General features: G+C 45.3%; 1 protein-coding gene across 1 annotated transcript in view; it reads left to right on the top strand.

Moving 5' to 3' along the window:
• Mogat1 (monoacylglycerol O-acyltransferase 1) overlaps positions 1 to 19929 on the top strand; it is a 48333-nt gene extending 28404 nt beyond the window's left edge. Inside the window, exons 4-6 of the mRNA XM_045148095.1 lie at positions 2159 to 2333; positions 4013 to 4212; positions 19707 to 19929. Coding sequence (XP_045004030.1) covers positions 2159 to 2333; positions 4013 to 4212; positions 19707 to 19861 — 530 coding nt within the window. The 3' untranslated portion in view covers positions 19862 to 19929. The remainder of the gene's footprint in view (positions 1 to 2158; positions 2334 to 4012; positions 4213 to 19706) is intronic.
• The last annotated feature ends 2105 nt before the right edge of the window (positions 19930 to 22034 follow it).

Here is a 22034-nt window from a genome sequence, read left to right as displayed (position 1 = left end):
GGGATCCAGAGGCTGGAGTCAAGCTAGGATAGCCAGGCATCGGGATCCAGAGGCTGGAGTCAAGCTAGGATAGCCAGCCATCGGGATCCAGAGGCTGGAGTCAAGCTAGGATAGCCAGGCACCGGGATCCGGAGGCTGGAGTCAAGCTAGGATAGCCAGGCACCAGGATCCAGAGCCTGGAGTCAAGCTAGGATAGCCAGGCATCGGGATCCAGAGGCTGGAGTCAAGCTAGGATAGCCAGGCACCGGGATCCAGGGCACAGGAGCATCTCTGCAGAGGAAGAGATTGCACAGACTGCCTCGTACTTGGGGAAAGTTCAAAGCTGTCCAGGCAGGCTCGGGTTCTTTCTTTCACCACCACCTGTCTTTCTCCTAAGAGATAAGGTCATTCAGAGCCAGCGCTGGTGGTGCGTATCTGTAATCCCAGCACTCAGGAGGCTGAGGCAGGAGTACTACAAATTCTAGGCCACCTTGAGTTGGAGGCCAGCCAGGCTACATAGCAAGCCCTTGGAAGAGGCGGGAGGCAGAGGCTGTTCAGAGTCCTGTTAGGATCTTATCTTTCATCTCCTTAGTAGTTAGAAGTCCTAACAAAACTAGCATAGTGTTTGCTGTAAGATCCGAGATAAGGTGTGTCTGTATAAAGCCTATTTAATACACCTGCATGCCTGAAGACACATTCAATCCAGAATGGAAGGAAAGGTAACATACTCAAAAGCAGTCACCAGCTGGGCAGGGAGATGCCCACCCACATTCCCAGCTCCTGGGGGCAGGGGAAAGATGATTAGAAATTCAAGGTCATTCTTCACTGTATAGCAAGTTTGAGATCATCCTGGATTACACAGACTTTGTCTCCATAAAATATAAAAATTTAAAAATAAAGCAATTGTCTCTGGCCTGTAGGTCATGACTAGCTTGTCTTTTTTGTTTGTTTGTTTGTTTTGTTTTCCAAGGTAGGATCTCACTCTAGCTCAGACTGACCTGGAATTCACTATGGAGTCCCAGGCTGGCCTTGAACTCATGGCGATCCTCCTTCCTCTGCCTCCTGAGTGCTGGGATTAAAGGCGTGCGCCACCACACTGGGCTCTAGCTTGTGTTTTTATTTTATTTTATTGACAACTTCCATAATTGTAAACAATATCCCATGTATTTTCCTCCATGCACCAGGGTAGATTCAAAACCTGAAAATTAAAATCTTTAAGTAATTTTATGTGGAAAAACAATGTATAGACTGAACAGCTGTGGAACTATTGTAAGTGGGCTAGTCATTAAAGACAGAATGTGTGTTTTCGGCCATGTCACCATCTGACAAATGAGCTAGGTTAGTTACTAAATAATGGAATTAAAAAAATATTTTATTTATTTATTTGCAAGCAAAGAGGGAGAAGAGGGATGGGCAGAGAGAATGAGCACACCAGGCTTCTAGCTGCCGCAAACAAAAGGTGCATGTGTCACTTTGTGCACCTGGCTTTTGTGGATACTGTGAACCAGGGTTGTTAGGCTTTGCCGGCAAAGTGCCTTAAATGCTAAGTCATCTCTCTAGCCCTAATGTCTAAATTTTCGAAATAATTTCCAGTATAAGTCCAGGTTTGGAAAATAAGAATAGACTATGTCAAAACAGGCCTGTGTGCTCAGAAGAGCCACTGCTGGAGGGGACGCTGTTTGGCCTTGTGCTGGGATCTGCCAGGGTCACGATCAAGGTCACCACGTAGAGCTGCTCGGGCTGTGCACTGAAGAGACTTAGAAAACAAAACGATGGAGGCGAGTGACGTTGAATAGTGCGGCCAAGTGATAGCCCAAGCTCCGAGCAAGTGACCATTTGAAGACCAGACCGCCACTTGCCTAATGATAGATCTCGTTGCTGGAATACATTACCAAAAAATGGCTATGAAAAATAAATTACATGCCATCTGTTTGTAATGATAGCTCATGCCTGTTACCGTAGCACTCATGAGATGGAGGAAGGAGGATCAGGAGTTTAAGGCCAGCCTTGGCTACATAGTTGACTTAGGAAACCCTGTCTCAAGAAACAAAAACAAAGAAAAAAGGTAAGCAGCAGTGTAGGAAACTGTCAGCCACACACTGTTCCACAGAGAGTATTCCAGAAACTATTGAATTCTTCAGGTGGAGTGACTAGTTGCACTTTCTGTTTTCCTCACCAGGGCTCGTCTCCGTGTCTAGGAGGAGCGTGTCCTATGTGCTGAGCAAGCAGGGCGGTGGAAATGTCTCGATGATTATCCTCGGGGGGGCACAGGAGGCGCTGGTGTCCAACCCGGGAAGGTTCACGGTGTTCATCAGACAGCGGAAAGGCTTCGTCAGACTTGCCTTGATCCATGGGTAAATGGCTTCTCTTGCCTTTTGTTTTTATTTTGGATGTTTACCAACAGAGTCTCACTATATAGTTCAGGCTGGCCTGGAACTCACTAAATAGCCCAGGCTAGCCTTGAACTTAATGACGATCATCCTGCCTTAGGCATGTATTATGATTATAGGCATGAGCCATCATGCCTGGCCACTTAGTAAGTGGCTTTTTTGTTTAAAATAACTAGGTCATGGCCTCACGGTGCCTGACACTACCTACACAAGACCATCATAACACTAGGATGAGATCATGACATCAAAATAAAAGAGACACTGATTGAGATAGGGAGGGAATATGATGGAGAATGGAGGGGAGGTGGGGGGGAGGGAAGGTATTATTAGCTTGAGATGTTGTTTATAATCATGGAAGTTGTTGATAAAAATTTGAAAAAAAAAATAACTAGGTCATGGGCTGGAGTGTTGGCTCAGCACTTAAGGCATATGCCTGCAAAGCCCAACAACCTAGGTTTGATTCCCCATACCCATGTAAAGCCAGATGCACAAAGTGGTGCATATATCTGGAGTTTGTTTGCAGTGGCTCAGGCCCTGGTGTGCCCATTCTCTCTCTTTCTCCTCGTTCTCTCTGTTTGCAAATAAATCAATAAATAGGTCAAGAAGGATACAACACTATTAAATGAACACTAAGAATCAAAGCAAATTTTATAGACCTTAAAGTCCTCTGCTAAGTCAATCTTAAAATTGAAACAGGTGCGGACTACTTAGAGATGGGATATGACCTTTCTACTAAGGTATCTCGATGTTGCAGCATGTGGCAATTAATAAGAACAATGACAGAAACCAAAATCTTACAAAGTCATTTTAACTTTACAGTCCATGCATAAGGACAAATAAAAAAGAGGTTTACTGGAATGTTAGTTGTTTAAAGAATAAAATTATGAAAATGGCTAGCTTGTTGAAGGCTTCAAGTACTGCAGTAGCTGTGTGCCCAACGTGAAAGTGGCAGAGAAAGGGTTGGGCACTGTATTAGCTACTCGTTGTTGTGACAAAAAATACCTAACAAAGGCAATTTAAGGAAGGCAGGGGCCATTTGGGCTCACGGTGTGAGGGGCCACGGCCCATCAGGGCAGCAGGTGTGCGGGGCAGGCGGGCGCTGTGTGTGGGCAGTCAGGATGCACAGAGCGGCGTCGGTGCTCGGCTCGCCTTCTCATTTCCATTCAGTCTGAGAACCCAGCCCCTGGGATAGCAGTGCTCACATTTCAGGGTGACTTTTCCTTCCTCACTTAAACCTCTGGAAATACCCTCACTGACCCACCTCTGGGCCTCATTCCAAATCACATCAAGTCGAGAAGGAAGATTAACCCTTACAGGGGCATATAAGAATTGGAGTGGGTGGGCCGGAAAGGATACCTTAATGGTTAAGGCACTTGCTGCAAAGCCAAAGGACCCACATGCAATTCCTCAGGACCCATGTTAGCCAGATGCACAAGGGGACACACACATCTGGAGTTCGCTTGCAGTAGCTGGAGGCCCTGGCATGCCCATTCTCTCTCTCTCTCTGCCTATTTCTCTCTCTCTTAAATAAAGGAATATAAAATAATTTTTAAAAAAGAATTGGGGTTGGGGGTTGTTAGGAAAGTCAGATAGACAAAATAATTTAAATTCTGTCATTTAAGTTGAACATTCTTCATTTGCAGCGCCAGTTTGGTCCCACTGTTTTCTTTTGGTGAAATTGAACTTTTTAAGCAAATTAACAACACCAAAGGCTCATGGCTTCGAACCATACAAGATATAGTGCGCAAGTACACGGGGTTGGCTTTGCCAATATTTTATGGCAGAGGAATTTTCCAGTACAATTTTGGAATAATGCCATATCGGAAACCAATCCACACTGTTGGTATGTACATAAGTAAATAAAATTCTTATATTAGAAAGTTATATTTTTTGTCACTGATTGAGGTGCTAATAATGCAAGAGAAGTAGCTTTGATTGTGAATGTCCTAAAGTAATAATTTGTGGATAAATTGAATTTTAATTACAGTAAATTTATTCAAAATATTTTTATTTATTTATTTATTTATTAGAGAGAGAGAGAGAATGGGCACACCAGGGTCTCTAGCCACTGCAAACAAACTCCAGATGCATGTGCCAACATGTACATCTGGTTTATGTGGGGTTTGGGGGATTGAACCTGGGTCCTTAGGCTTCACAGGTAAGCACCTTAACCACTAAGCCATCTCTCCAGCCCCTACAATATGCATTTTATGCATGAACTATCTCTTCTTTATATTTGATTAGGAATTGATTATTTTCAAGAATTCTGCCATTGAACTACAGGTAGAATCCAATTTGAGAAATAAAGTTGCTAATACTCTGTAATAAATCCATTTCTCAGCACCAGCCTTCTGTATGTAGCAGGGCAGTTTCTTGCCACTGAAAATGAACCACAGATGCATATGCTACTTTGTGCATCTGGCTTTATGTACCACTAACTACATATACTTGCGTGTGTGTGTGTGTCTGTGTGTGTGTGTGTGTGCACATATTATACATATTCTAGTATTGACTGCTTTTATTTGAGGGAATTGAGAGGGGGTGGAGGAGAGTGGAGATTGAAAAAGACAGGGTGGAGCCCAGCCTGGGGACGTACCTATAATTCCAGCTACTCAAGACAGTAAGGGAGAAGAATCTTTAGGCAAAGCCAGCTGGTCAACAGACTAAGTCCTGATCTGAATAAGTAAAAAAGTAATTGAACAATAAATGCCAGGAACACAGTAATTATCTCCTAATGTTTAGAAGAGACAGGTAAGTTCAAAATGAGGAAGTGCTGAGCCCTGTAGAATGAATTAAGAGTGTCCTTTGTACATAACTGGAAGGAATATCTTTTTACATTTTTTATTGATAGCTTCCATAATTATAGACAATAGACCATGATAATTCCCTCCCCTCCCCCACTTTCCCCTTCACAAATCCACTCTCCATCATGTCCCCTCCCTCTCTCAATCAGTCTCTCTTTTATTTTGATGTCTTCGTCTTTTCCTCCTATTATGGTCTTGTGTAGGTAGTGCCAGGCACTGCGTGGTCATGGATATCCAGGCCATTTTGTGTCTGGAAGACTGTACTGTAAACAGTCCTATCCTTCCTTTGGCTCTTACATTCTTTCTGCTACCTCTTCTGTAATGGACCCTGAGACTTGGAGGGTGTGATAGAGATGTTTCAGTTCCTAAACTCCTCTGTCACTTCTTCTTAACACTATGGTGCCTTTTGAGTCATCCCAGAGGTCACCGCCATCTGAAAAGAGAAGCTTCTCTAACCCAAAAGTGAAAGTAGCATTAATATATGAGTATGAATGTTAAGAGAAGTGCTTACTAGGCAGTTTGTGAGCACAATATATACATTTAGCCAGACACCAGCAGGCATTACACCCCTAGGACTCATGACCTCACCTGTAATAGGTTTTCACTACCAGGCATGTATTCACTCCTGTGGAGTGGGCCTCCAGTCCAATTAGTGAGCAGTTGATTTCCCCTATAACAGACATGCCACTATTGTACCTGTTGGCTCATCTGGCCTGTCTGGCCAGATGTAGGGCTTGCAGTGTCCACTGTTATTTATCTCCACTGATGTGACTTTTCTCTCCCATAGGGCTGCATGCAGCATAGCTTTTTCCAGCTCTGTCAGCTGGTTTATAGGGAGAAGGTTTTCAGCTCAGCCTCAGCAGGATTTCTCAGTGACCTTGCTGCCCAAGTATCTGGAGTCTTTAGCAATAGGCTCTTACCATTCTGTTATGATTTGAAACCTTTTAAAAACCAAGCTAAGAATCTGAAAATGCCATTAAGCTCCAGCAGTCGTGATCTTGGATGGAAGGAGCAGGAGTGAGATATGGAGGGCAGCCTGACTGGGAAACCTGGCCTCAATGTGTGTGCTGCAAGATGCTTATTTACTTGACATAAACAAGTTGAACATAGAGTATTTACAATTCTACAAACCAGAGTCAAGCGACATGTCACTCCGATGCCACAGGGAATGAACACAGTATGTCACTGAAGTAATATTTGGACTATGTTCCTTTCTATTTTCACACTCTAATGCCTGTGCTTTCTAGCGTCCTTGTTCCTATTTTAAGCCAAAACACGTATAGCCCTGACTTTTCTTTTACTGTCTTCATAACTCAAGCTCTCCCACCCCAGGAAAGATTCAGGCAGCATCCAGGGTGCCAAGTTATTCTGTAGCTCCCCATTCTACTTAATTAGGACTTTATGAACTTGCCAGGTCTATTGGCAAAGACGTGTAGTCCCAGCTACTCGGGAGGCTGAGGCAGGAAGACCACAAGCTCAAGGCCTGTCTGTAATAAAACAAAAAGGAACAAGCAGCCCCCCCCCCCCCCCAGTTTCTGTAGTCTCTACCTCTTGTCAGAAGAACTCTGAAGAGACTGACTGTATTCATTTGGAGTTGACCCTTCATCTATAATCTTAGCTGTATCCAGTGAAGCCCTGATTCTCCATCTTGTAGTTTCCCTACATATCTTTAAGACCACTCTTTCTCAGTAACCTCAGGAGTGTTCATTCCATCTCCCTGATTCTCACTAACAGAGCAATGACTCAATCTGATGCCCTGTCCTTTGAATACCTTTAAAAATATGTTTTGACTCAATCCAAAGTGCCACCCTCAGGTTGCAGTTACCTTCTCTTCATGGTTCCCGTAGCCAGTGTCCTCACTAAACCGTCAGTTTCCTCCTCGTCTTCCACCACAGTCCTTTCTTCATGTTGAAGCGGTTCACTCTCAATAGGCATGCACTAAGCAGAGGCTACAGCACATGTTTTTACATGTTTTACAAATACATGCCTGTCACTTACATATTTTGTATAAGGCAAACAGAATAACCACTACACTATGGAAACATTTGCATATTTTATGAATGCCATTATCACTTTATCAAAATATAATAAAATGGGCTAGGAGATGGTTCAATGGGAAAAGTACCTGCCATGCAGAGAGAGGGGCCTGAGTTTGGCTCCCCAGCACTCATGTAAAAGCCCAGGTGAGGGGCTGGAGAGATGGCTTACCAGTTAAGGTGCTTGCCTGCAAACCTTCAGGACCAAGGTTCAGTTCCCCAGAACCTATGTAAGCCAGATTCACATGGTGGTACGTGCTTCTGGAGTTTGTTTACAGTGGCTAGAGGCCCTGGTGTGCCTATTCTGCCCCTCTCTCCCCCTCTCTCTGTCTCTCTAAACAATAAAAAAAAAATAAAATATTGGGCTGGAGAGATTGCTCAGTGGTTAAGGCATTTGCCTGCAAAGCCTAACGACCCGTCCCCAGGGCCCACATAAGCCAAATAAACAAAAGTACACGTGTGTCTGGAGTTCTTAAAAATAAAATAAAATAAGATATTTGAAAAGGTGAGGTATGGTAATGACACTGTAATCCTACTTTGGGCAAGCAGACAGGAAGATCTCTAAAGCTCGCTATATAGCTAGTCCAGCTGAATCAGTGAGCTCTCAGTTCAGTGTGGGACCCTGTCTCAAAAAGTAACTGAGGGGGCTGGAGAGATGGCTTAGCGGTTAAGCGCTTGCCTGTGAAGCCTAAGGACCCTGGTTCGAGGCTCGGTTCCCCAGGTCCCACGTTAGCCAGATGCACAAGGGGGCGCACGCGTCTGGAGTTCGTTTGCAGAGGCTGGAAACCCTGGCGCGCCCATTCTCTCTCTCTCCCTCTCTCTGTCTTTCTTTCTGTGTCTGTCGCTCTCAAATAAATAAATAAATAATAAAAAAATTAAAAAAAAAAAGTAACTGAGGAAGACCCCAGTGTTGACCTCAGGCCTCAACATGCATGCATATGTGTTCATGTGCACCTCTGCCCACACACATGTGGAGACATGTGTTAACACATGTGTTGACACATACACATGCCTCCCCAAATCAATCAATCAATAAGCAAAAATTTAAAAATACAATGAAGCACTCACATATGAGGTATTTCATTACATAATAAGATGAAAAATGAATTTCAATGTCATGTACCTCAGGGAGAGAGTAAAGAAGTTTAGACTTGCAAAAAAATTGTGTAAAGCATTGTTTTCTTTGTCTCCATATGATGGAGCCTCACAAGACCAGAGTCTGCTCTGATTTCTTCTTTATGTGTTTGTGTTCCTGGCATCCACAGTGTAGAGGTTCAGTACAGGTTGTGACTAAGCAAACTAGTCGTTCATGGTGCCTGACCATATTATTCCTGAGTTTCTAGGAACGGGGTAAAGGCACACTGGAGATGTTAAGATAGATATACAAGTTCAAGGGTGAGAGCCAGGGCACGGGGAGTGCTGAGAAGTGGCATGCTTGGACAAGAAAGTAAGGTACAAAAGAAACAATACGGTGAAAGAAGAAAATTCATATTTCCAAGTCTGTGCTGAGTTGACTCTTTCAACCTTTCTTGAATTTTATGACATCCAGAAATGGTCTGTAAGTAATGAAGTCTACACCTATGCACTTTTCTCCTGGCCTCACTGGCTGTGAATGTACACATGTGGGTATCCAGAGAAGCCTAGTTTCTACATGCTTTAAATGGTCTTCCATGGTTAACACTTTACTCTCTCTCATTATTCCTGATTACCTTAATGTGTTCCTGTGGTAGTTTGAATAGATCCCCCCCCCCCATATATTCAGCATTCCATTAGTTTTTAGTTTGGATCTGCAGCCACCTGGCTGGAGGTGGTATTACTGGATGGATCTTAAAGGTGTGGTGGTGGGTTTGAAATTCCAATCTAAAGATATGAAAAGTATGCCTGGCTGGAGTTCCTGAAGTGTGCTGTGTGGTGTGGCTTCTCTCTCTCTCTTTCTTTCTCTACTGGTCCTTTGAGAGGGGCCCAGCTTCTTCTACCATGATGGAACTTCCCCTAGAGCTGTAAGCTCAATAACTATCCCTTCCTACATAACTGTGCCTGGTCTGGAAGTTCAGCTCAGCAAACCTGAAGATGTCTTCTGCAGTCTCTCTTAAAAACATGAGCATTTTCGGGCTGGAGAGATGGCTTAGCAGTTAAGCACTTGCCTGTGAAGCCTAAGGACCCTGGTTCGAGGCTTGATTCCCCAGGACCCACGTTAGCCAGATGCACAAGACGGCGCACGCATCTGGAGTTCGTTTGCAGTGGCTGGAAGCCCTGGCATGCCCATTCTCTCTCTCTCTCTCTCTCTCTCTCTCTTATCTGCTTCTTTCTCTCTCTGTCTGTTGCTCTCAAATAAATAAATAAACAAACAAAAAGAACATGAGCATTTTCTTCCATAATGTCAGAATAGTTTGGGGAAACATCCCAGCAATTTCCTTGCTAGCAGTGGCTTTTGCTTTTTGTTTGGTTGGGAACAGTAATTTTTTCCCTGAGAAGATCATAGGCTACCTTCACTCCTCATGTCTCTATAACCTCCTTCAGGCTGGAGCAGGTTTTTACTCCCCGTTGTCTTTGTGGTGTGAGCAGTGATGCCCGTCACTGGGCAGTTGTCTCGTGGAGTGTCCTCGGCGTGGACAGCGCGCGCACTGTGGCTATGACCCGGTTAGCATGCGGAGCGACACTCCCACGGAAATGGCCTGTGCCTCCCGGTGCACGGCCTCAGGGGCACGTGGTGTCACTTTGTCTCACGGTGGTCATTCCTCTCACTAGTCTGGTCATTCGGGCAAGGTGTTTGTCTGGTTTCTGTACTGGAAAGGAAACATTAAGGGTCTCTCCTCTGCATTCCTGGATGTGTCTTACTTTCTTCCCCAGCACCACTTTTTCTCTTTAACTCTCATGCTTAAAATCTGTATTAAAACCCCTTTGAATGAACTTCACCTGTGCTTTAAAAATAAAGGAAAAGGGCTGGAGGGATGGCTTAGCGCTTAAGGCGTTTACCTAGGAAGCCAAAGGACCCAGGTTCTATTCCCCAGGACCCACGTTAGCCAGGTGCACAAGGGGGCGCATGCGTCTGGAGCTCTTCTGCAGTGCCTGGAGGCCCTGGTGTGCCCATTCTTCAATTAAATAAATAAATAAAAATAAAATATTTAAAAATAAAGGACAAGCAAACATTCTAGTTGGGTGTACATGCCCGAAACTCCAACACTGGGAGGTAAAGGCAGGAGGGCGTGAGAGTTCTAGGACAGTCTGGACTATTCAAACAGAAAACAGCCAAGTACATTCATATTTCTCTCCGCTTAAGTAGTAACCTGGAAGCATAACTTGCAGATGTGCAATTATCTGATTCCTCATCACATTTTACTTCATGCTTTTTATTTATTTTGAGAGAGAAAGAGAGGGGAAGAGAGAGAGAATGGGCGCACCAGCACCTCCAGCCACTGCAAACGAACTCGAGACGCGTGCGCCCCCTGTGCATCCGGCTCTGTGTGGGCAATGGGGAATGGAACTTCCGTAGTTGGGTTTTGCAAGCAAGCGCCTTAACTGCTGAGCCATCTCTCCAGCCTGGTTTCATGATTTTTATTTCTATTTATTTATTAGAGAGAGGTAGAGGGAGAGAGACAGAGTTTGGACACTCCAGGGCCTTCTGCCACTGCAAACAAACTCTAGACTCATGTGCCCCTTTGTATATCTGGCTTTCTGTGGGTACTGGAGAATAGAACCTGGACGGACAGGCTTTGCAAACAAGTGATTTTGCTGAGCCATTTCCTCAGCCCCCATTTCATGGTTTTTAAAAATTATTTCTTATATCTATTTTAAAACTTTTATTTACTAAGAAAAGAGAGAGGAAGACAAAATGGGTGTGCCAGGCCCTCTAGCCACTGCAAACAAATTCAAGATACATGTGCCTCCTTGTGCATCTGACTGACATGGGTCCTGGACAATCAAACCTGGGACCTTTGGCTTTGTAGGCCAGTGCCTTGACCACTAAGCCATCTCTCCAGTCCTATTTCTTATATTTTTATTCATCATAGCCCATACATTATTTAGAATTCTTTTTTTCTATTTTTATTTATTTTGACAATTTCATGTGTGTATATATATATATATGTTTTGATCACATTTACCCCCAGTTCCTCTCTCCTGTCCGCATCCCCTGACCCTCTCCTTCCTTACAACTAGGCCTCCATCTGCCTTCATGGCTTTCTTTTTTATGAGTTCAGTTAGGGTTGTTTATACCTGATGATCTTAATATTCATTGATAATTAGCATCAATCAGTAGCCAGAGTTTCAAACTAATGACTTCCAAACTCCAATATTCCTTCTCTGTTTACTAGTTGTCATTTTTACCATGAAGAGAGCTGTTCTTCCAACTAGTGGATGGTTTGAGCTGCAGATTCCCAAACAGGCCAGTGGACTGCACCTTCCTGGGGCACAGCAGAGGCTCTGGCCCCACTTCCTATGACCTCCAGGCCCTTCTGGCTGCCCTACTCATTGCTGAGCCTGTCTCTGCATATGGATGTATTAGAATGTCTGTTTCATTTTTATTCTGACAGTGACGTTGAAAAATACAAACACTGCCATTAAGAAATTGGTTCTTGGGCTGGAGAGATGGCTTAGCGGTTAAGCACTTGCCTTTGAAGCCTAAGGACCCTGGTTTGAGGCTCGATTCCCCAGGACCCACGTTAGCCAGATGCAAAGGTTGTGCATGCATCTGGGGTTTGTTTGCAGTGGCTGGAGGCCCTGGCATGCCCATTCTCTCTGTCTCTCTCTCTCCACCGCTTTCTCTCTCTGTCACTCTCAAATAAATAAATAAAAATAAACGAAAATTGGGCTGGAGAGATGGCTTAGCGGTTAAGTGCTTGCCTGTGAAGCCTAAGGACCCCGATTCGAGGCTCGATTCCCCAGGACCCACGTTAGCCAGATGCACAAGGAGGCACATGCATCTGTAGTTCGTTTGCAGTGGTTGGAAGCCCTGGCGCGCCCATTCTCTCTGTGTGTCTCTTTCTTTCTCTGTCTGTCACTCTCAAATAAATAATAAATAAAAATTAACAAAAAATAAATAAACAAAAATTTTTAAAAAAAGAAATTGGTTCCTGGGCTGGAGATGTAGCTCAGTGGTAGAGCACTTGCTTAGCATGCACAAGACTCTGGGTTTAAGCCCCAGCAACAAGGAAGAAAGTCAAGAAGAAGAGGAGGAAAAGGAAGGGGAGGGAGGGATTGGTTCTTGCCACCGCATGGTGTGTTGGCTTGTGGCTGATGTGGGTTGCAGCAGTGCACAGATGAAATGCATTTATTGCACATCATGCGCTTGGCTGGAGGAAGCGTGAGGTTTGAGGCCTGACCCAAGTGACTGTGAATGTTTTATTTTCTCCTCTGAGCCTCCGATTTCCCGCTGTGGCAGAGGAGGTAAGGATAGCTGCCCTGTCCTCTCTGGGCTCTTTCGGGGATTGCCCAGGGTGTTCTCAGGTAATGTGGCTGAAACAGGTATAATTCCCATAACTGAATCAGTGCTTTCATCTCCTTCAAGTGCTTGCTTAGAAACAAAATGAGGCCAGGCATGGTGACGCATGCCGGTATTCCCAGCCCTTGGAAGATAGAGATAGGAAGACTGCTACAAATTCAAGGCCAAACCGAGCATGGCGGCACACACCTTTTAATCCCAGCACTTGTAAGGCAGAGGTAGAGGATCCCTGTGAGTTTGAGGCCAGCCTGAGACTACATCGTGAATTCCAGGTCAGCCTGGAGTAGAGTGAGACCCTACCTTGAAAAAAAAAAGAAAGTTCAAGGCCAGCCAGAGCTGAGTAGTTAGATCCTGTCTCAAAAAACAAACAAACAACCTAATATGGGACTGAGGCTGTAGCTGAGCTAGTTGAATGCCCACATAACAGCACTAAACCCTGGGTTCCAACCTCAGCACCGACATATGCAGCAAGGTGGTTCACAACGACGATCCTACCACTGGGAAGTGGAGGCGGAAGAAACAGAAGTTCAAGGCTAGGGCTGAAGAGATGGCTCAATGGTTAAGGTGCTTGCCTGGGAAGCCTAAGGACCCTGGTTCAATTCCCTAGTCCCCACATAACTCAGATACACAAGGTGGTGAGTGTGTCCGTAGTTGGTTTTCAGTGGCTGGAAGCCCTGGCATGCACGTTCTCTCTGTGTGTGTCAAATAAAATAAAGTTCAAGGCTATTCTTGGCTGTGCACTGAGTTCAATGCCATCCTGGGATACACTAGACCCCGCCTCAAAAAAAAAAAAGCTCTAATAATGCTCATGTATATTAACGTACATTCATGTGCTTTTGTACCCAAAATGTTAGAAATTACTGAATACAGATGAGGGGGTGTGCAAGTGCTTGTTGGTATTATTCCTTTGGGTCTGAATTTTAAGTAGAAAAGATGGAGAAGGGAATGTACTTTAGTTTAATAACACTGACTGGAAACCACATGAGGGCAAAAGTAAACTACTGTTTCAAATCTTCATAATATACAGCTGGGGGAATAGCAGGTGGAGGGATGTCTGAAGTACGAGGAGAGGAAAGGAACTTAATTTCAAGTTTTATTTACAAAATGGAAATAATGTTAGAGGGACTAATGCCGAGGAGGTGACACTCCATCTCTGTCCCTTTAGGTCCCCGGGTAGGCTCAAGCATCCCAGGGACATGGGTCAGATGAGTAGAAGGAGTGAGGTTTGTTACGTATATGGTGCCCATGGAAAATGAGGAGCCACAGAAGTGAGCAGGGGACAGCTTATGCCCTCAGTTGACCAAAGAAAAAGTAAAGTACATACCATTTTATTTTAGCAAGGCCCACACAGATAAATCTTGGCCTGGCTTCCCATCTCTGAGAATAAGAATGTTTCTTCCTGGCCAGGCATGGTAGCATACAGCTTTAATCCCAGCTCTCAGGAGACAGAGGTAAGAGGATTGCTGTGAGTTCAAGGCCAGCCTGAGACTGCATAGTGAACTCTAGGTCAGCCTGAGCTAGAGACCCTACCTCGAAAAAACAAAAACAAACAAACCAGAATATTTCTTCCTGATATAGGAGGTCATCATTTATTTACATGGGAGTTTTACTTCCTGCTTTTAGGAAGAAAGGGGGAGACCAGAATACCCCTCTTGGACTATAGATGTACCATCTTTAGTTTAGAGATACCATTTCTAAGTGCCTTTTGTTCTAAATAATCCCTGTCCCAGAGTGACGTATTGTACAGCATATTTTGGACACCTCAGTGGCTATCATGACATAATTAACTACTTGATGAATATTCACAAGTGAGCATGTATGTACCTCTGCATGCATACTTACACATACATGCATGCATGCATGTACTAAGTCACATGGGAAACCCTTTGATCTTCCACCAGGGTTCCTCTGGCACCTAAGTTTCTATTCTTTGCTCAGTTATTTATTTATTTATTTATTTGAGAGCAACAGACAGAGAAAGAGGCAGATAGATAGATAGATAGATAGATAGATAGATAGATAGAGAGTGAGAGAGAGAGTGAGAGAGAGAATGGGTGCACCAGGGCCTCCAGCCAGCCACTGCAAATGAACTCCAGACACGTGCGCCCCCTTGTGCATCTGGCTAACGTGGGTCCTGAAGAATCGAGCCTCAAAGCGCTTAACTGCTAAGCCATCCTTCCAGCCCCCTAAGTTTCTATTCTTCACAACCCTATTTGTCCACAACCCCCCTGCCTGTTCTTTCCCCAGCAGTATGTCTTAAGAATGGGAAGTTCCTACGTAGGAGGACGGTGAGATGCACAAACTGTGGGATCTAACCACTGAAATGCAGGACATAGGCGGGTTTATTTTGAAAGGTCTGAACTTCACCTCTGGGAGAAGCCAGCACGCTTTTCCGAGCCCTCCTGCCCCTGTGTCTACTGGCCGCAGAGCACCCGTTCTCTGTGGCATAGCGCTGGGTGTGGCGACGGGAGCAGGCCGCGATAGAAGGCCTCAGATGCAGCAGTGGGGCAGAGCAGTGACAGATGTGACCAAGCTGGCCATGCCTGGTGTCTCCAGGGCGGGGAAGTTGTTTCTACGAACAGCCTGATGCAGCTGTCTCTGCCGTTGCGTTCCAAAAAGGGATTTTGCAGCCATTTGCAAATAACTTAGTCTGTGGAAAGCATTTCCCCCCGTCTCCTTAGCAGTATAAAAATCTGCTTGTTTGTTTGTTTGTTTCCAAGGTAGGGTCTCACTCTAGCCCAGGCTGACCTCGAATTCACTTTGTAGTTCCAAGCTGGCCACAAACTCACAGTGGTTCTCCTACGTCTGCCTCCCAAGTGCTAGGATCAAAGGTGTGTGTAGCCCCGTGCCTGGCTAAAACTCTGCTGTTTTTTTTGATGAGAGAGAGAGAGAGATTTGGCACACCAGGGCCTCCAGCCACTGAAGTTGAACTCCAGAAGCATGCACCACCTTATGTGCATGTGCAACCTTGCACGTTTGTGTCGCTGTGCATCTGGCTTACATGCGACCTGGAGAGCTGAACATTAGATGTCGCAAGCAAGCGCCTTATCCACTATGCCATCTCTAGCCCTAAAAGTTTGCTTTTTATGCAAAGAGAACCAGTCTTCTAAGGGTTACAGGGGTCCTTTTTAAAGACTTATGAGTTCAAAACTCAGTTCAGAACAGTTCTAGGTAAATCTCACTCAACTGAACTTAGTAAGGGCTAAGTGAAAACTTATAATACTGTAGTGGTTTGAATGTAAAATGTCCCCCGTAGCTTCAAGTGTTTGTGATTCTGCCTTGTACTTAATCCCCAATTGGTGAAGTCTTCTGGAAATGGAAGCCTGGTTGGAGGTAGTGTGTCACTTGGGGTGGACTTTGAGGTTTATTAGTCTGTCCCATTGGGGATTCAGAGCTAGCTCGTTCAGTAAATTTCCCTCCTGCTACTGTGACAAGATGTGATGCCTGGGGTGCCTGCTCTGCCATGCTTTCCCCATCATGATCAAACTTCACTCACAAAAATGTAAGCTAAGGGCTGGAGAGATGGCTTAGCGGTTAAGCACTTGCCTGTGAAGCCTAAGGACCCCGGTTCGAGGCTCGATTCCCCAGGACCCACGTTAGCCATATGCACAAGGGGGTGCACGCGTCTGGAGTTCATTTGCAGTGGCTGGAGGCCCTGGCGCGCTCATTCTCTCTCTCTCTCTCTCTCTGTCTATCGGCCTCTTTCTCTCTCTGTCTGTCACTCTCAAATAAATAAAATAAACAAAAAATATTTTTTAAAAAATGTAAGCTAAAAAACAAACCCTTTTCTCCCATAAGCTCTTCTGACTGGGTGTTTTGTCCCAGCAACAAGAAGGCAACTGTTTATAAATACCAACTTTTCTGCCTTCATCCCTCCCCCATCCTCCCTCCCTCCCACTTTCCTTCCTGCCTACTTTTTGGTTGGTTGTCTATGTACACTGGTAGAGAGAGAGAAAGAGGAGACAGAGTACGGGCACGCCAGGGCCTCCGGCCACTGTAAACAAACTCCAGATGCATGTGCCACTTTAGGCATCTGGCTTTACATGGGCACTGGGGTATCGAATTTTGGTTGTTAAGCTTTGCAAACAAGTACCTTTAACCACTGACCCATCTCTCTAGCACCCGTTTGATGGTATTTAATGGTGAATTCCAACATTTAGCAGCATATGAGAGAAACAGGCTCTCCTGGGATCCTTAGGCTTCGCAGGCATGCGCCTTACCAGCTAAGCCATCTCTTCTGTCCTATCACTTTTTCTAAAATAAATTTTATTTTTATTTATGGGGGTGGGTTGAGAATGGGTGTGCCAGGGGTCCTCTAGCCACTACAAACTAACTCCAAGCCAGGCGTAGTGGCACACACCTTTAATCCCAGCACTCAGGAAGTTGAGGGAGGAGGCTTACCATGTGTTCAAGGCCACCCTGAGACTACATAGTGAATTCCAGGTCAGCCTGGGATAGGGCGAGAAATTAAAAGTAACTCCTGATATATGCACCACCATGTGCATCTGGATCTGGCTTACATGGGCACAGGGGAATCGAACCTGGGTCCTTAGGCTTCACAGCAAGCACCTTAGCCACTAAGCCATCTCTCCAGTCCCCCTTCCTTCTTATTCTTTCGAGGCAGGGTCTCATTCTAGCCCAGGCTGACCTAGTATTCTCTATGTAGTCTCAAGCTGGCCTCAGACTCACAGGGATCCTCCTACCTCAGCCTCCCTGGTGCTGGGATTAAAGGCGTGCACTACCACGCCGGGGCTCATTTATTAATTACTTCTTCCTGTGCTCAGACTTAACATATGCTAAGTTTTCTCTTAAGTAGCCACCTTCTGTTAGAGACACGGATTCTTGTCTTGTGTGTAGCACAAAGAAATTCAGGGAAAGACAAAGGAGACCCCCTTCCTTGTGCATCCCATTCGTCTCTTACAGCCCCCGTGACTGACCTCATTCCAAAACTAACCAAAGGTCAGAGGACGCACTCTGCTGAGGCCGCCAAAGCTGCCCAGCGCGTCTGATGGCATTAGCAACATCTGACCAGCAGAGGGTGCAGGGAGCACATTTCCATATTTTCTAAAAATGGGAAGTCAGACTCTTAAATGTCTTTGAAATGTGCATGTTTTAATTAGCATATTTTAATTACACAGTTGAAGCATGAATGTATTCTTACTTGTAGAAAATGTGTACGATGCAGATTAACTAGATGTCACCCCTCCATGTTTCCTTCCCATGAGGAGCATGCTTATCTTTCCAGACTTTCCCTGCGCACTAAAAGCATTGATTTCATACATAGAACAATATGTAATTTCTTAAAAAAAATTTAATCTATTTATTTATTTGGGAGAGAGAGGAGGAAGAGACAGATAGAGAGAATGGGGCATGCCAGGGCCTCCAGCCACTGCAGACAAATTCCAGACACATACACCACTCTGTGCATCTGGCTTAGGTGGGCTCTAGGGAATCGAACCTGAGTCATTAGGCTTCACGGGCAAGCACCTTAACTTCTAAGCCATCTGTCTAGCCCCTGATTTTATTTATTTATTGATTTTGGTTTTTAAAGTTAGGGTCTCACTTTAGTCCAGGCTGACATGGAATTTGCTGCATAGTCTCAGGGTGGCCTCAAACTCATGGCAATCCTCCTACTTCTGCCTCTCAAGTGCTGGGATTAAAGGCATGTGCCATCACACTCAGCTTCCCAATCCCTAATAAAAAACTTATTTTTTTGACATTTAGATATTGTGTATAACATATTTATGTGTTTTTTTTTTAAACTGCTGCTGAGGATCCCATTAATAAATGTTCCTTAGTTTATCTCATATTTTTCTATCAAGTCTTATAGTTTCTGTTTTGTTGTTATTGTTGTTGCTTGTTTGCTTTTAGGTAGGGTCTTGGTCTAGCCCAGGCTGACCTGGCATTCAGTATGTAGTGTCAGGCTGGCCTCGACCTCATAGTGATCCTCCTACCTCTGCCTCCTGAGTTCTGGGATTAAGGGTGCACACCACCATGCCTGGCTTAGTTGCCTTTTAATTTTCTTCTGTAACAGGGTGCTTGGGGTCCAGGAAAGTCCTTGAACCCCAAACCCTAGGTTTGTTTCTAATTTATTTATTTATTTTAGAGAGGGCAAGAGACAGAGGGAGAGAGAATGGTGCGCCAGGGTCTCAGCTACTACAATCAAACTCCAGATGCTTGTGCCACCTTGTGAGACCTTGTGCTTACCTCACCTTTGTGTGTCTGGCTAACATGGGATCTAGAGAGAGAACAAACATGGATTCTTAGGCTTCACTGCTAAGCGATCACTCCAGCCCTCATAGGGAACTAGGCAAGAGATAAGAAGGCTGGAGATAAGGCTCAGCAGTTAAGGTGTGTGCCTACCAAGCCTAACAAATAAGGAGTTCATTTGCAGTGTCTGGAGGCCCTGGCGTGCCCATTCTCTCTGTCTCTTCTCAGATTGCAAATAAATAAATGCAGGGTTTTTTTTTATGATATAAGAAGTCAGATCATCTTCGATTTCTGGCAAGTGCAGACTTTCCTGCCCTTTTCCTTTCAGGGGCGCAGTCACGGTAAGTGCACCCCTTTCACTACTGTTACAAATAGTGGGATTTTCGTGTTCCTCTGGTACAGATACCTGGCTGCGAAGCTATGTAGCACTTATAACTGTTTCAAAAGGGAGTCAGAAGAGAAGGGCCATGCATGACTCAGAGATTTCGCAGTCACCCATACTGAGAACACTGTCGGCTGGGCCAGAGGAGCGTGCTGGGGACACGGCACACAGCCACGCCCACTCACCTCCCAGCTCAGGCAGCCCAGGCGCGCGTGTGACTCAGAGGCAGAACCACCAGGATCCTGACAGCTGGGAAGGAAAGCTCTTTATTTGTTCTCGGGTGGGATGGTGTGACTATTGCAGGCAGCCAGTGAGCCGGGGGCAGGGCTGGGGCCAGCAGGCTGGAGGATGGTGATTGGCAGCTCTGCCCGCAGCTGCCCACCAGAGCAGTGAAGAGTTGTCATTCCTCACAGATGACGTATGTGCTAGGATTTTTTTTTTTAATTTTATTTTTGTTTTTTGCAGTTGGCCGTCCAATCCATGTTCAACAGACTCCACACCCAACCCCGGAGCAGGTTGATGAGCTGCATCAGACCTACATGGAAGAGCTCAAGGCGTTATTTGATAAGCACAAGGGGAAGTACGGGATCCCGGAGCACGAAACTCTCACCTTCACCTGACTTTGCTCTTCCAGGGTATACAAGAAGGATAAGAGAAGATAAGGAGAATAAAATTTTAAATAAGTTTACTGATTTTTTTTTTTTTTTTTTACTGATTTCAGACTATGAAACCAAACTTACAACAGAAAAGTATGATGTGTGGAGACAGATGTTGATGCAGTAATTGTGGTAACGGAAAATACAATCAATCGGTGAAGGACTGGGAGTGTGGCTCCGTGGTAGACAGCTTGCCTCGCGTGTGTGAGGCCCCGAGGTTCATCCCTAGCACTGAAGATGACTGTAGGATAGGGCTGGAAAAAACCTGAGTGAACACTCTTCCTTATTTAGGGAGATTAAATCTTTTTTTTTTTTTTTCAGGTTACTAAAAAGTTTAGAATGACTCATGTGCTCCCCAGAGAAGAAGCAGAATGCCAGCTTCAGACAGTCACCAGACTCTTTACTAAGCACCACGGACGTTCAAGGTGGTGTTGACTGGGTATGACAGCTGGCCCAACACGGCTGGGACACGTAGGACAGGGAATGTCACGGGCCGCAGAGGAGCTGGAGGTGGTGGGTTTTGTGTGAGCCAAGCATTTGTTGCTGAACGATGTTTGTTCTAATACACAGATGCTTTGACCCTGTAGGTCACATCAGTGCATCTTTTCCAAGCACTGTGGCATTCTTATACCAGTGTAGAGCCTGGAAGAGGGGCCACACAGAATCCACATGGCCAGGAGCCTGCCTCAGCTCTCTCCTCACTTAGAAACAGGTTCACTTGCGGTGGACAGGCAAGTCTGTTTGGAAGGTGGGATTTGCATGTGCTTGAAGTCATGTTATGGGGCACTGTAGGTATTCATAGCAATACTTTTTTTTTTTGATGAGGTCTCACTCTGGCCCAGGCTGACCTGGACCGTACTCAGTAGCGCAGGCTGGTCTTGAATACATGGTCACCTTTTACCTCCAGCTCCCAAGTGCTGGGCTTAAAGGCGTGTGCCGTCATATCTGGCTGATAAGAATACTTCTGTTTCTCAAATGACCTTTCTATTTACGAAAGTGCCCTGTCTCATGACAGGTGCTCATTTCACAATTGTGGGGCAGGGTCTTTGCTTGCTGGTGGCCTGTGGCAGCTCCTGGCCCTTAGCGCAAAGTGAAGCACCTGTTTAACGTGTTTACAGTTAGGCACGCAAGCACCCTTTGCTATCATGTAAAGAGTGCTTAAAGCCATTTCATAGGGTGAAACCTGTCATAAAATGAGACGCTTGCAAAAGGAAGTAATTCACTGTGTCTAATTGTCCTGCTTCAGTAATCAACAACCCTATATATGGCTGTAAGCAAGTCAGAAGGGCTTGATCTTTTGTCACAAAGCATCATGTTAGAAGAATGTCTTGCCAGGCGTGGTGGTGCACACCTTTAATCCCAGCACTCGGGAGGCAGAGGTAGGAGGATCACCGTGAGTTCAAGGCCACCTGAGACTGCATAGTGAATTCCAGGACAGTCTGGGCTAGAGTGAGACCCTACCTCACACACCCACATACACATACAGACACACAAACACACACACACACAAAGAAGGAGGAGAAGAAGAAAAAGAGGGAAATGTCTTGTTTCCAAATGCTTGGTGTCCCTTGCACTCCAGGTATATGTGAGCAGTTTTTCCAGGTTGCCTCCTAACTCATGGGTCATAAGTCTTCCAACTTCTTAGTTTAAAATGTTAAGGCCTGGGCCAGAACCTACAGCAGATACGGTACTGTGCTGGGTAATGCCATGAGGAGGACAGCATTTCATGCACGAGAGAGGTGACTGTGTTCTGCCTGAGCAGTCCAGGACTTCAACTGCCTCAAAGCTTTGGAATGAATTTTTTGTCAAAGCAGGGCCTTTAAGCATTAAAACCCATTAGACCCCCTCCCCCCGCCCTTGAAGAAGTGCATTCAGAGTGCAGCACACAGAGATGTGACTCTCAGTCTCATACTTCGTGAGGGGCCTGAGCTGACCGCCGCTGCCAGCTGGATCATCCAGTGGGCAGTGGAAGCCTAGGCTTAGTAAATGACTGGCATTAGAAGATGAGAAAAGTTCTCTCCTGAATTTGTCTAGATGGTGCCCCTAAAACTGTAGACACAAATAACTTTAACTCTGCACCACTTCATGTTATTTCTCAGCATGTATGGCAGAGGGTGGGATTACTGCCGCACTTCTT

Source organism: Jaculus jaculus, chromosome 4 (assembly GCF_020740685.1).
Source record: "Jaculus jaculus isolate mJacJac1 chromosome 4, mJacJac1.mat.Y.cur, whole genome shotgun sequence".
Classification (NCBI taxonomy): Eukaryota; Metazoa; Chordata; class Mammalia; order Rodentia; family Dipodidae; genus Jaculus; species Jaculus jaculus.
The sequence above is the reverse complement of the archived record's forward strand: the minus strand, read 5'-3'. Positions and strand labels throughout refer to the sequence as shown.